Source organism: Fukomys damarensis, unplaced genomic scaffold (genome assembly GCF_012274545.1).
Source record: "Fukomys damarensis isolate Sample0158 unplaced genomic scaffold, DMR_v1.0_HiC HiC_scaffold_38, whole genome shotgun sequence".
NCBI lineage: Eukaryota > Metazoa > Chordata > Mammalia > Rodentia > Bathyergidae > Fukomys > Fukomys damarensis.
The window spans coordinates 45,071,749-45,084,499 of record NW_022900950.1 but is presented as its reverse complement, the minus strand read 5'-3'; the positions used below and the strand labels follow the sequence as shown (position 1 = coordinate 45,084,499).

General features: G+C 37.2%; 1 protein-coding gene across 5 annotated transcripts in view; it reads left to right on the top strand.

The window, feature by feature from the left end:
• Wdfy2 (WD repeat and FYVE domain containing 2) overlaps nt 1-12,751 on the top strand; it is a 160,552-nt gene that overhangs the window by 48,827 nt on the left and 98,974 nt on the right. For 4 of the 5 annotated variants that reach the window (XM_010636954.3, XM_010636949.3, XM_010636950.3 and 1 more), the window contains exon 2: nt 12,146-12,213. Coding sequence is in view for 3 of the 5 variants with exons in the window: in XM_010636949.3 (XP_010635251.1) it covers nt 12,146-12,213 (68 nt within the window). In the remaining 2 variants the exon portion in view is untranslated. Of the gene's footprint in view, nt 1-1,269; nt 1,331-12,145; nt 12,214-12,751 lie in introns of all 5 variants that reach the window. The other variant, XM_010636952.3, reaches the window with a different exon arrangement.

Below are 12,751 nucleotides of genomic sequence, written 5' to 3'. Positions count from 1 at the left end.
TCATTTTTAGAGTTGGGTGTCATCCCTAAAGTAGTTCATTGTATAGATATCTCATTATCTTATTGTAATCTTCCCTCAACAACAACAAAAATCCAGAATTTAAAACACTTCTGGTCCCAGGTATTTCTGGTGAGACAGTCAATCTGTAAGATTTTGGTCTTACTGGTATACTGCCTGGAGGTAATTCCTGGCTCTTCTTCTCCTTGGCTGGGGACACACAGATGGGTTAGTATTTCCACATTACAGTTCCTCACTTCTGAAGTGGAATTATGAACAGGATCTTGTTCCTAGAAGGCTTTTAGGATTAGCTAATGTAAAGCATATTCAGCACAATGTGTCTTCAGTAACTAATGCTCAATATATTGTTACTTATTGATCTGCCACTGTTATTTAACTTTCTCAATTATGTTATGGTTTGAAAGTGTCCCCAAAGGCCTGCCTGGCATTTTGGGGTGGTGATCGAACTTTGTAGGCCAAGCCTGTGGAAGGAAGTTAGGTCACTGATGGCTTGACTTTGAAGGGAACATTGGGTCTTTGCCCTTTTCTCCTCCTCTCTCTTTGCTTCTTGGCTTCCTGTTACACATTCTTGCCATGATGTGCTAGCACTGGCCCAAAGCAGCAATGCCAACTAACCAATACTGAATCTCTCACACTGTGAGCCAAAATAAACCTTTCCTCTTTTAAATTGATTATCTCAGGTATTTTGTAGCAGGAAGAATGCTAACATACTAGCACTCCCCACTTATTTTCTGATATTCACATACCTAAGTGGTGTCAGAATGTAATTCCTTTCTTAGACTATGGAAGTACCTACATATATTTTAGTTTGTGTTGACAGTTTTGGCCTTTGCTCATTTTCAGGTCAGTGTTTAGTTTCAGCTGTTTATAATCCATATTCATACCTGCACACTTGCACTCACTACTACAAACAGTCTGATTTGTAAGCATGTTTTAAACACCCCCCCAAAAAACACAAAAAACAAACAACAACAACAACAAAACAAACTCTCCCTACTTTATAATCATTTTAGTTATTTGACCACGGTTAACTGGTTAGTATTAAAGTAGACCTGGTGGGTGTAATCAGTTTAACTGAAGACATGCCAATCCTAACATAGAAAGCAAAGAGGGAATTGACCTGGAAAAGAGCTCTGTGGTAAGAAAGGTCTTTTTAATCATGTAAAAAAAAAAAAAATCATTAAAGCAGTTACCCCTGGGCCAGTTAATTGAAAGGACTCACAAGACTTTAACAAAGTGTATTTATCCTAGGTAATAAGGATAAAGGATACACAGTACAGCAGAGGAGAGAAAACAGGCAAACACCAAAGAGGTAGGCTGGGTTCCTGGTCCTCTCTCGTTTGCACAGAATGCTCTTTGTGTTTGGATCATAATCGATTGATCCAGATACATGTGGGATAGCGTGGCCTAGACAAACAGGCAGATGGAACAGAATGGAGTCCAGAAAGACTCACATACGTACGATCAATTTGCTCTTTGAAGAAAAAACAAGGGCAACTCAGTGGGGATAGTCTTTTTAACGAACAACGCTGGAACAACTGGTGATCCACATAACAAAATTAATTTAAGTCCCTAATTCCATTTAGAGATGTATAGAAAGCAGGTTATATATTTAAATGTAAAACTTAAAATCATAAAACTTCTAGAAAAAAACAGGAAAAAGAATTTGTGACCAGAATCTGCATTTTAACAGGATACCAGGTTATTATTCTGCACATTAAAACTGGAAAAGGATAGCTCTATAAGGTGAACTTTGAAGGATGTACTAGTTAAGCAGCTGAAAGGAAGGAGCGGGTATTGAGGACAGGCTGCTGCCATGGAAGATCAGCATGTGCAGGAAAATATAGATACGATGAGTTTGGGCAGCGTTTTTGTAAACAAATTCACACTAAAGTTTTAATCCAGTATACAGTAAAAGATTTTTTAAAGGACAAGGCAGTATGCTTTTTATTTTTATAATTTAATTTTTGCAAGTTTTAAAACCCTATAATAATGCCCATCTTTTTTACAAAAAGAAAGTGCCAACAAATTGTATATTTTGTTTTTGTTTGAAGTATTTTTTCTTGGCAAATAAAAAATTGGCAGCCCTGTAACTCCCCACCCTGTTAGTTGATTTTGTCATTGTTTTTCCTGACCTATAAAATCCAAGTTTGGCAGCCAATGAGTTAGAAAACCAAGGGTAGTTTTCTGAGTTCCGGACACTGGGCAGCTGAGTGGGTAGGGCAGCAGTAGAGAGGGCCTGGTAGATCACACAGTCGCAGTTCATCCTCAACTCCAAGAGCTGTAATGGAATTAGATTTGCCTTTTGGAAAGATAACTTCAGTGGCTGGGTGCAAAAGGGATCAGAGCAGGAGTTAGGAGTCCTTCAAGGAGGCTTTCAAGGAGAGCAGTGTGCTTAGCCAAGGCAGGACAGATGTTAGTGATATTGAGGAGTAGAATTGACTGTTTCACAGCCTATTGGATGGAAGCAGTAATGTTATATTATTTAAATTATTCTCTGACTTTAAATTTTTGATAAATTTAGTATGCCCAAATAAGTTCAAGTCAGTGCATTTCTCAAAACTCTTAAATGGATTGATTTAAATGACTACAGAGTGATTGAGCTTTTGTGCTGTATAGTCCCTTGAAGACAAAGAGAAACTCATTAAAATGAGATCAAGGAGCTAATCCATCTTTCCACATACATACCCATTCATGAAAAGCTATGCTGTATGAGTCAGAAAATGGTGATTTCATTCATTTTATTACATATAACCCCTTTGGGAGAATGCTGGCTAGTAAAAAATATTGGGTACTGCTAAGCTTCTCAGACTTTTATTTTTCCAAAGCTTAACTTGATTCTGGTGCATATTATGCAGAACAGTAATTTACATATTGAGCTTACATTATAGAATAGCCTTTTGTGATAGACCACATAGCTTGCCAGCCTTAGTTCAAGATTTTTAGGGATTTCAGAGTCTTTTTGCAGTATAATGAATTCTTAAGGAGAATTTAAGGAAATAATTTAGTTGCAGCTGTTACTTTTAACCCACTCCCCTACAAAAAGCATAGATAAAAGTTGACAAGCAGAAGATTCTGTTTCTCTGGTTTCTGTGTGTATTTAATCAGTTTATTTGTGTACTTTTCTGTAGGTGCAGCTTAAAACCAAGGGTGGTTAAGATGTAATGAATTACCTCGGTCATAGAGATAAATTTTCCTACTTTGGGTCAGTCTCCACTTTTTATACACCATGTACTCTGACACATCAAGCAGTATTGATGCACAGTTCCATAGAAGCTTATAGAAAGGTTCAATATGGAAGAAAAGTTAATGTGATTTTGATTTATGGGATTTATTAACATTCATGAATATGCATTATGTATCTCAAATACCCACAGGCAGAAAGGTTGATTATGGGGAGAGGGGATATTTGTATACTGTGTTTTTTCAAGATAACATGAGAATTTTTGTAGCCATTCATTCTAAATCATCACTTTATATCAAGCATAATTGTGACAAGCAATAGCTACTATGGTATGTTTTTTTGACCTGTCAAAGTGTAGCTGTAGTGTCATTGTCTTTTTGACATTTCTCTTTTATACTTTGTATTACTATGTAGAATGTCATGTACATCTAAAATTTGTGAAAAATATGACTGGTGTTATTTACTTTTTAAATAGGCAGAATTTTAAGGACTTTTATAATTTTTTTAAAGTACCTGTCTTTTTGTCTTAAAGGAGAGTAGACTGATATTCAAAATAATGTACATCATTTAATATGGAATCTGAGTTATTTTATATCAGTGTTTTTCAGTAATGAGGAAAGCGTAAGGAAATATATGTAAACACTGCAGAAATAGACATTTCCTACCACACTGCTATCATTAATTGGAATCTATATGCAATTGTCTCCTTTACATAACAATTATTTGTGTAATATAAATATGTTGAAAATATTTGACATGAGAACTGTAAATGTTTTCTTGCAGGATTATGTACAAATTTCTTAACATTTGGGCATATTGCCCTTAAATTGTCAAACTTTTTAAAGCATACCTATTCAACCTTCTTCATTCTTTTTAGGGACACAGAATTTATCTAGAAGTAAAAGGTATTTCACCTGTGAGCTATTTATTAATGTCAAAAAAAGATATTAAACCAATTCAAATTGCTAAGTAGATGACAAGTGTTTAGTACTACTTGAACTAATGTCCACTACTGTGCATTTATTCATAATTCCTTGTGCTCCCAAGAGACTGTTTATATATATGTACAATTGTTGAAATGTGTCAAGAGCTCAATTTTTTATTAGTTCATGTGTGCAGTACATGATTACAGTTATCATGGTGAGTTGGTATGAGTACTTAATAAATCTTACTTTTTATTCTTTTTTTTCATCCACTACCCCCTCCTCTCCCTCTCTGCTCCTTCCAACTCTTGGTCCCCTTCCCATTTGCAAAAACTATTTTTGTCATTTCCCCCACCTTCAGTCCTTTCTTTCCTCTATCCCCTTTCCCTTCCCTTCCTACTCCCTTCTTATGCCTCTTGTTTAATACCATTAAAAACAACTTATTGTGGACAATTTTAAACATATACAACACACAAAAATTGTGATTTATTCATCACTTAGCTTCAATTATTAACCTTTGCCAATCTTGTTTCATATATCTGCCCTCTCCATCCCTTCTTGAGTAGGGGTACTGGGGTTTTCTTTAAATAAATTTTAGGGCTGGGAAGGTAGCTCAGCTGATGTGCACATACTTAACACATGAGGCCCTGGGTTCAACCTCTGGGATAGGGTGTGGGGGCATTATGCTGTACTACATCTAAGACATTTGAGATGACACAGTTATTAGATGACTCTGTCTTTCATAAGGTTCAATTAATAGAAGGTAGCTTCTTTCTGCTCTTCCCTTTTTTCCTCCTTCTTCTCTTCTTTTTCAGACATTTTTCCTTGCTGTCCCCTTTCTTCAGGGGGGTATTTTTCATTCACACTCATACTAAGGATATGGCCTTTGATCCCTCTGCCTAAGTAGATTAGATTCCTTACCTCAATCAGAACCTGTCTTTACTTCTATATCCTACACAACATGCATTAAAGTACGTACTTGGGATCTTGAAGGTTCAAAAGGAGCTCTTAAGATTAAAACTTGAGTGAAAAATTCTCTTAATACTCAGTTTGAGGGAATCTGCAGATTCTTTGTTATTAAGTAAGTTGGCAATGTTTAAAAGTAACAACAAAAACAAATTCTGCTTCGTTTTTTACTTGACAGATTGATTACTTTGATCCAGAATATCTTTCAGAATGTCTGTTTTGTCACACTAATGGAAATCAGTAAGATTTTTAAATTTTCTCTCTTAGAAAAGTGCTTTGACTTTGTGACACCTTTTCTTGTTTTAAATATATGGGTCAACAGCATCTTTTGTAAATGTAACTCCAGATTAGAAAGGTTACAACCACTTTGTGTTCTTTCCCCTTCCTTCAGTTCCTCCTTAGAGAAGGGCCTGGGTTCTTCCTCTCTACTTCCTTGCCACTATGTACTGTAACATGTTGAACACTATGCTGGGTTCTAACCTTTAAGTTTCCTCCTGCATAGTATCAGTAAACTCAATTAAAAAAAAGTTTTCTCCTTCCTAATCTAAGTTGTTCACTACTGTCGAACAATCTTTTGGAAACATCCTTTTTCATTATGTAATCCATGCAGACATCATTCAGAAACTCTTCTTGGCTCCTTCTTTTGTAATATATCAGTTCTAATTCGAATTCCTCTAAACCCTAAATTTCAGTTGAGTTTGAATGCTGGATAAGCACCCTACTGTAGTGGACAAGTGAATTCTTTTCAGACATTCTCAGCCAGGATGCCTTTTACAGATCAGCGCCAGGGCCATTATGTCTGCAGCTGTTTTGTTTGTTTGTTTTGTTTTTGTTTTTGTTTCTATTTTGTAGTAGTAGGGATCAAACGCCAGGCCTCATACATGCTAGGCAAGCTCTCTACCATTGAGCTGCATCCCCAGCCCCGCAGCTGTCTTCTAATTATGTCTTTGTCAAGTCTATAAAAACTAGTTTTAGAGAGATAGACTTTCTGCTGTTTTTTAAAATTTTTATTATGAAAAATATGAAACAAAACTAGTATTCTAGCCATTTTAATTATGTGGTTCAGTGACTAAATATATTCACAAAAACGTACAACCACCACTATTGTCCACTTTCAGAATTTTTTCTTCATCTCAAAAGACACTCTGTACCCATTAAACAGTAACACCCCCCACATCTCTGCTGTGGTTTTGAGGTTAACTGACTACCCTGGAAAGAGAGAAGTTAGTCACCTGCAAATTCAGAGCAGAAGCAGCTAGGGGCAGCCACTGGGTCATTGCTCTGTTTACTGCTCCATGAAGTCCCTCCTAAGCATCTGTCCCATGCCTACCACTGTAGCAGGCTGTGGGAATAATATTTATTATTATTTAAATTACATGATTCCTCTAATGATATCACCCACATTCTTCCTACTTGGTAATACTGACAAGCACTCACATACTGTTGAATGTCTTAGGTTGACAGTTTGAGGTTTAGACTCACAGTTCTTTTTTGCCTGTGAGGAACACTGGCTGAGGAGCAGGTGGCATTGCCGATGGGAATAGCCAGCATCCTGTCAGCCTCTAATCCTTTGGTACATTGCTCCTAGTGGTTCTTCTGGGTTCCTCTGCACTGAGAATGTGCTCATTTTTCTCCTTTATTTCCTGTTCCCTTTTTAAAATGTATTTATTGGACCTTTTTAAAAGCATCTCCTGTGTACTAAGTACTAGATGTTATAAAAATGTAAATATTAGATTGTTAAGAATCAAAGATAAAAAACATTTCAAGGGTCAAAATCTGAAAAGTCCTCAAAGAACTCAGTGTCTCATGGGAAGATGGACTTGCTAACTAGCGTTAACTGCTAACTTGATGTGTCCTAATACAGGCTTGTGCCAGGTATGATCCTGGAGCTTAGTTTTACCCTAGGAGTCATGGAGGTCCCTCAGGTGTGTGTGTGTGTGTGTGTGTGTGTGTGTGTGTGTGTGTGTGTGTGTGTGTGATTTAATTTGTGAATAAGGAAGAGTTATGCACATAATTTTGATGAGGGAGTCTGGGAAGTAAAAAACCCACATCTCTACAGGATAGGAAGCTGTGTTTAAGCATTAACCACTAAAAGTAAAATTGCAACTCAAGAGAACCAAAATGTATAAAAATAAGTCCACAATGCAAGAACACTGTTCACAGACACAGATAATACTTACGCTAGTAAAACTGCTCAGAACTAAAGGCCTTTTGGGGACTTCTTTCTTTTTTTGTATTGTAATGACATTGTATTCATTGTATATGAGTCTATTCAACCTCATTTTGAAACTCCTTCTATCCATTAAAAAAAGCCTGAAAATAACGTCACTTGATTGTGATTTTGTAAAATCTAAGTTGTAAAGGTTTTCACAGGCTTTGGATTTAGAGGAAACTCTAGGAGACCTTGCTTCAAGAAAAATCAGGGGTGGGGGAGTTGGGATCAGGTGCAGCTTAGTGGTAGAGCACTCACCTAGCATGCCTGAAACTGAGGGTTCAATCCTTAGTACTGAAAAGAGAAAAGGAGGGAAAGAGGAAGAGGGAGAGGGAGAGGGAGAAAGAGAGGAACAGAGAGCCTGCAAGCAAGCCAGCTGGTTAAAATGCAGAGGGGAGATTGCTGATAAGCACGCCTGGCTAGATGGCTGTCATAAGCACACCTAGCTAACTGCACATGACTGAAAATGACCAAAAGAGCTGTGAATGTTTTTACAGCTGAAATACTATTAAAAGCCCAAGGTGTTGAGGTAGAACAGGCACATCTTTTTTCCAGCTGCTGATTATGGGATCGCTATAACTTTGAGAAGAAAAAACACCCAGGTATCTGTGATTCAGCCAAGTTGTTTTTGTCTGTTATAGCAGGGACTAATTTGAACAATTGAAGGAAGCTGTTGGCAGAGGCTAGACCCACCCAGCTTGAGCCCCTGTAGTTTAAACCCCTGGCTGTCATTGTGCTGGCACTTTATACATAGCAATTCTGTCGATCCATGGAGAAACCCTAGCTACCAAAGACACACAGGGTATTGTAGAAGATTGGGTTTCATTTAGTTACGAAATGTGATCTGAATGCATTTATTGGGAACAACACAGTAATTGGAGAAATCTAGTAATAGTGAAATAAGCTTGGGGGGATAATCAAGTATTTTTTCCCAAGAATCCCTACAACATTCTCTGCATTAGAAGCACCTTCTCCCCTTTAAACCGGTCACTGTTAAAAACTAACTAGAAAACCCACATTGACTGACACCCTATTGCACAAACTTTTTCTGTTAGTTTGCAGATTGCTAGGGGATGGTTCCTTTTGTTTATATTATTTTGCCGTGTGTAATTTGTTAGAGAAGTATTCCCTAGAAATTCATCATCCAGACAGTGGGATTCACTGTACCCCTCACCCCAAGTTACTTCATTGGTGGCAAAAATAACAATTGTCCCTTGGGAAGTGAAGCTCATCACTATGGTAACTAATGAAGGTTGCATCATTCTAGGGCACATTTTTAAAAGCCTGGATTTCAACATGGATAGACGCTCTGTCTTATTTTATTCAGTAGCTTAGCAACCTGTGGTATAGTGTTTGTTGCCACCCCCAACCTCTTTTCTCCCAGGAAAGTGACCTATTTAGATATTTTATTGTAGGCACATTTTCATAATGAATTTGGTTCAGTTCTTAAGTATGTTTATGATAATGACCTTATTTTTTTGGACCAAAAATCAGGACACATTCTGTGCCTAGAAAAAGGCTGTTCTGTCTCTTTGGCCTAATGTATGGTCTCTCTACACTCATTGGCTATTAATGCTATTCAAGGGTTTGCTGCTGGCCTGCTTTTCTTCTTATTCACTGATATCTACTATTTAAGTGCTGTGATTCCCAAATCTTAATTTTCAGCTCAGGTCTCACTACTGAACTCCAGGTAGATGGTAGTTCATTCCACAGCGGCTCTAAGTAGATTGTCCCCAGGCTCAGCTTATTCAAGATAAATTCAACATACCTTTCCCCAGAATCTTTTATTAGTGAAACATACCACTTTGTACAAGCACTCCACATCCACGTGGCTCCTATTTATTTTTTGGACTGGGGATTGAACCCAGAACTTCCTACATGTTGGGTATTGAGCTATATCCTCAGTCCTCTTGCCATTTTTGCCTGGTTTACAGGCCACATCCTCCAAACCCATTACTCCAGAGTAACCAGGCCTTCCTGTCTCCCCACAAACAAACAAATAAACAAATATGATTTTGTGATTGGCTCCTTAATATCAGTCCTTCAAAGCAAAATCTATTCTCTTCTGCATGGCTCACAAGGTCCTCCGTAGCTTTTGCCTCCTCCTTTGACCAGATCTGTTTTTCAAGATGGCTACCTGTTGTTTCATCTCCCCTGGTACTCCACTGACAAGAACATGCTCCCATCCCTGCTTTACTTTCTGCTGTGTATCCTGCATTTCTAGTCTCTCTTCTCTAAAAAGCTCTCTCTTTACTTGGTCCAGTACTGCCTAACTCCAGTCCTGTTGAGTTATAAAGTGGGGCTTTGTATGTTGAATAGACACTCACCCTACATTTTAACAGATATGCATGCATCTTTCCCATTACACTAACCTCTACTGCCTTAAATTTGTTTTGTTTCATTTGTTTTTTGAGATAGAGGCTTGTTGAACTCAATATGTAGTCCATTCTGGCCTTGATTTTGTGGCAGTCCTGCCTCAGCCTCCTGAGTGCTGGGATTATAGGCATCTGCGACCACGCCCAGTTTAAATATGTCTCTTAATCACAGTTCTTTTCTTTTTATTCTGGTTCTTCTTTTTCTCTCCCCCTTCACCCCCATTAAATGCAGGGCCTTACACGTGCTAAGCACAAACTGAGCTGCACCTTAGGCCAGATATTTTGTGAAAATTTTTCAAGGAAATATTTCCCATTACTATTAAAAGCTCTTGTACAGCCTGGCGTGGTGGCACATGCCTGTAATCTCAGCATTTGGGAGGCTGAGGCAGGAGGATCACTTTGAGTTCTAGACCAACCTGGGCTACACAGTTTATTCCAGAGCATTTTGAACTACACAGTGAGACCCTGTCTCAAAAAACCACAATAAATAAATAAATAAGCTCATGCACAGGTACAAATTCCCTATGAATGTTATCATTATGTTTATCTAAAATGTATCAGTAAATACTTTGCTTTTTAAAAAAATCTTTTTGTGTTGTGCCTTTTAAGTACGATTTTCAAAAAATTTCAAACTTCTAAATATTCTATTATAAATTTACATTTATTTAGTGAATTCCTAGCCATCCAAATTATACTTTTTATCTCTTGGATGCACTTTTTTCTTTTATAAACTACCATTGTATCACAGAAGGTAAAATAACATTTTTATGTAATTTTATTTTTAGATGGAAACATTTATCAGGTGCCCTAATACAAGTTGGTTTGGAAGGTTTATATTCAGTGAGGATTAAATGTATATGTTAAGATGTTTTGAGAGCTGTTCTTTCTTTAGAAATGCTTGTTATGTTTCTGTTCCCAGTAGAAATACTACTGGGTTTTGTTTGCTGATCTTGTACTTTGCAATTTTGCTTAATTTATTTCATAGTTTTAGGGTTTTTTAGGGTATGTGTATGTGAGTTCTCAAGGGTTTTCCAGATGTAGAATTATGTAATCTACAAACAGAAGTAGTTTTACTTCTTTCCAACTTGAATGCTTTTTATTTATTTGCCTGATTACCCTGGCTAGGACTTGTAACAATGTTAGATAACAGTGGTGAAAGTGAGCATTCTTGTTTCTGATTTTTAGAGGGACTGTTTATTCTTTAACCTCTATTGGTATTTGGGTTGTGAAGAGAAAGTGACATTTCTTTATTGTGTATGTAGTTGGTCTAGTGTTTCTTTTACTGCAGTAGTACCTAGGTACTCATCACTAATTGTTACCAGAAGGTATAAGTACCAAAAACTATGAGTATCAAACCAGTTGTTTTGGCTGGAAAGGATAGTAAGTCATGAGGCAGTTACACAAGTTCTAGCTTGTACACCAAGTACTAAACAAATGACTAGCACTGGGCAAATTTTATGAATCAAAATGCATGAAATTTCAAAGCATTCAAGTACCAAGGTATGCCCATGTTTATAAGATACTCAATGATAGATAGGAGAAAGGATCCAATACAATTTAAAATTGATGACTTAAATAGCCTTTTTTAGGTATCCAGCTCTCTGAGATAGATAAATGCCCAGTCTCAATCTGCTTTTTACTCCCAGGGTGGTTTAAGGATGTGGGGCAAGGTATGTGACCTCTATGATTTCCTGGTTGTGGGAAACTTGACTGTTTCCTTCAATTTGATGTGTACTGTTTCTTCTGGTCTCTAGAGTAATGTTCCTTAGCTTGTTTGTTATGTTTGCCTTGTTGGTACATGCTGAAGATGGCATGGACAGTGTAACTCGTGGTTGACCCTTCTGGCTGGTTAGAACCTGCTGTGGGGTCCCCAACTAGTTCAGTGTCTTCGGCTCCCGTTCTCTGATCTCTCTTGGATGCCCTGTCTCTACCCAGCCTGCTGGCCCGGCATTTTATCCAGCCCTCGTGTCAGGAATACCTGCTCTGCAGGGCCCCTAGCCAGTCCACTAGATCAGAAGATCTGATTCTCAGAGCTTACCATTGCTTGATCATGCTAGGAAAAACTGTCCCTTAGGATAAGTGTCTGGCTTGTATGATTGTGGCCTTACTGTATAATTCTGTTAGGGTTAGATGCCATTTATTAGTTCATTTGATTTCTTTCCACTTTATTAGTAAAACCTAGTGATTCCTCAGGAAGCTACTAGCAGATAAGGTCAGACATTTGGAAAGGCAAAACAACAATGAAAATAATTATCTAACACTATCATAATTATACATACATATATGCATGCATACACATATGAGGAAGATAGTTAAAGAGTCATGCAATTCTAAATACAAAAGCTTTAAATTTAAGGACTAGGATTTTTAATATGTATACAAGGTTAAGAAGTTTGTTTTATGTATCTCACTATTCTTCCATGACTAAAATACTGTGATTTCATGCACATATTTTCTTCTGTTGTAGGACAGTTCGTGTTTGGTTAAAGAGAGACAGCGGGCAGTATTGGCCAAGCATATACCATGCAATGCCTTGTAAGTATCCAGGTCTCTGCCCTGCAAACGAGACCTCTATTCCAACTCCGCTTCCTTCTCAGATTGCCTTCTGTTTTCTTCTTGAGTAGGAAAGTCTAAAGGTGGGGAATCTTACTATAATGACAAGTGCCACTTTAAATCATTTTATATTTTCTAAGGCTTTCTATTTAAAATAAGAGAATTGCTCTGAAATTTACTATTTATAATTTCTGAATAAAATTAATGTAAAAGGACTCTATAGCACATAGGCTTCTGATTGCAATAGTCTTCTGGTTTCTAACTTTTTGTTTAACTATTTTTGGAAAGTATGTCTTTAGACAATTCCAAATTTTCCTATTTCGTAAGTATTATGTTTTTGCATTATTATTATAGCATTTATTGAAATTCAGGACATTCAACGTTGGAATTCAGTTTTCAAAAGGATTTGCTTAGGACTAAAACATTCTAATTAAGAAGTAGATTTCATTTCCCCAAGATCTGACTGGAGAAATCTGTCCTTGCAATCACTGACAGATAATGAATCTTCCAAATATACTGG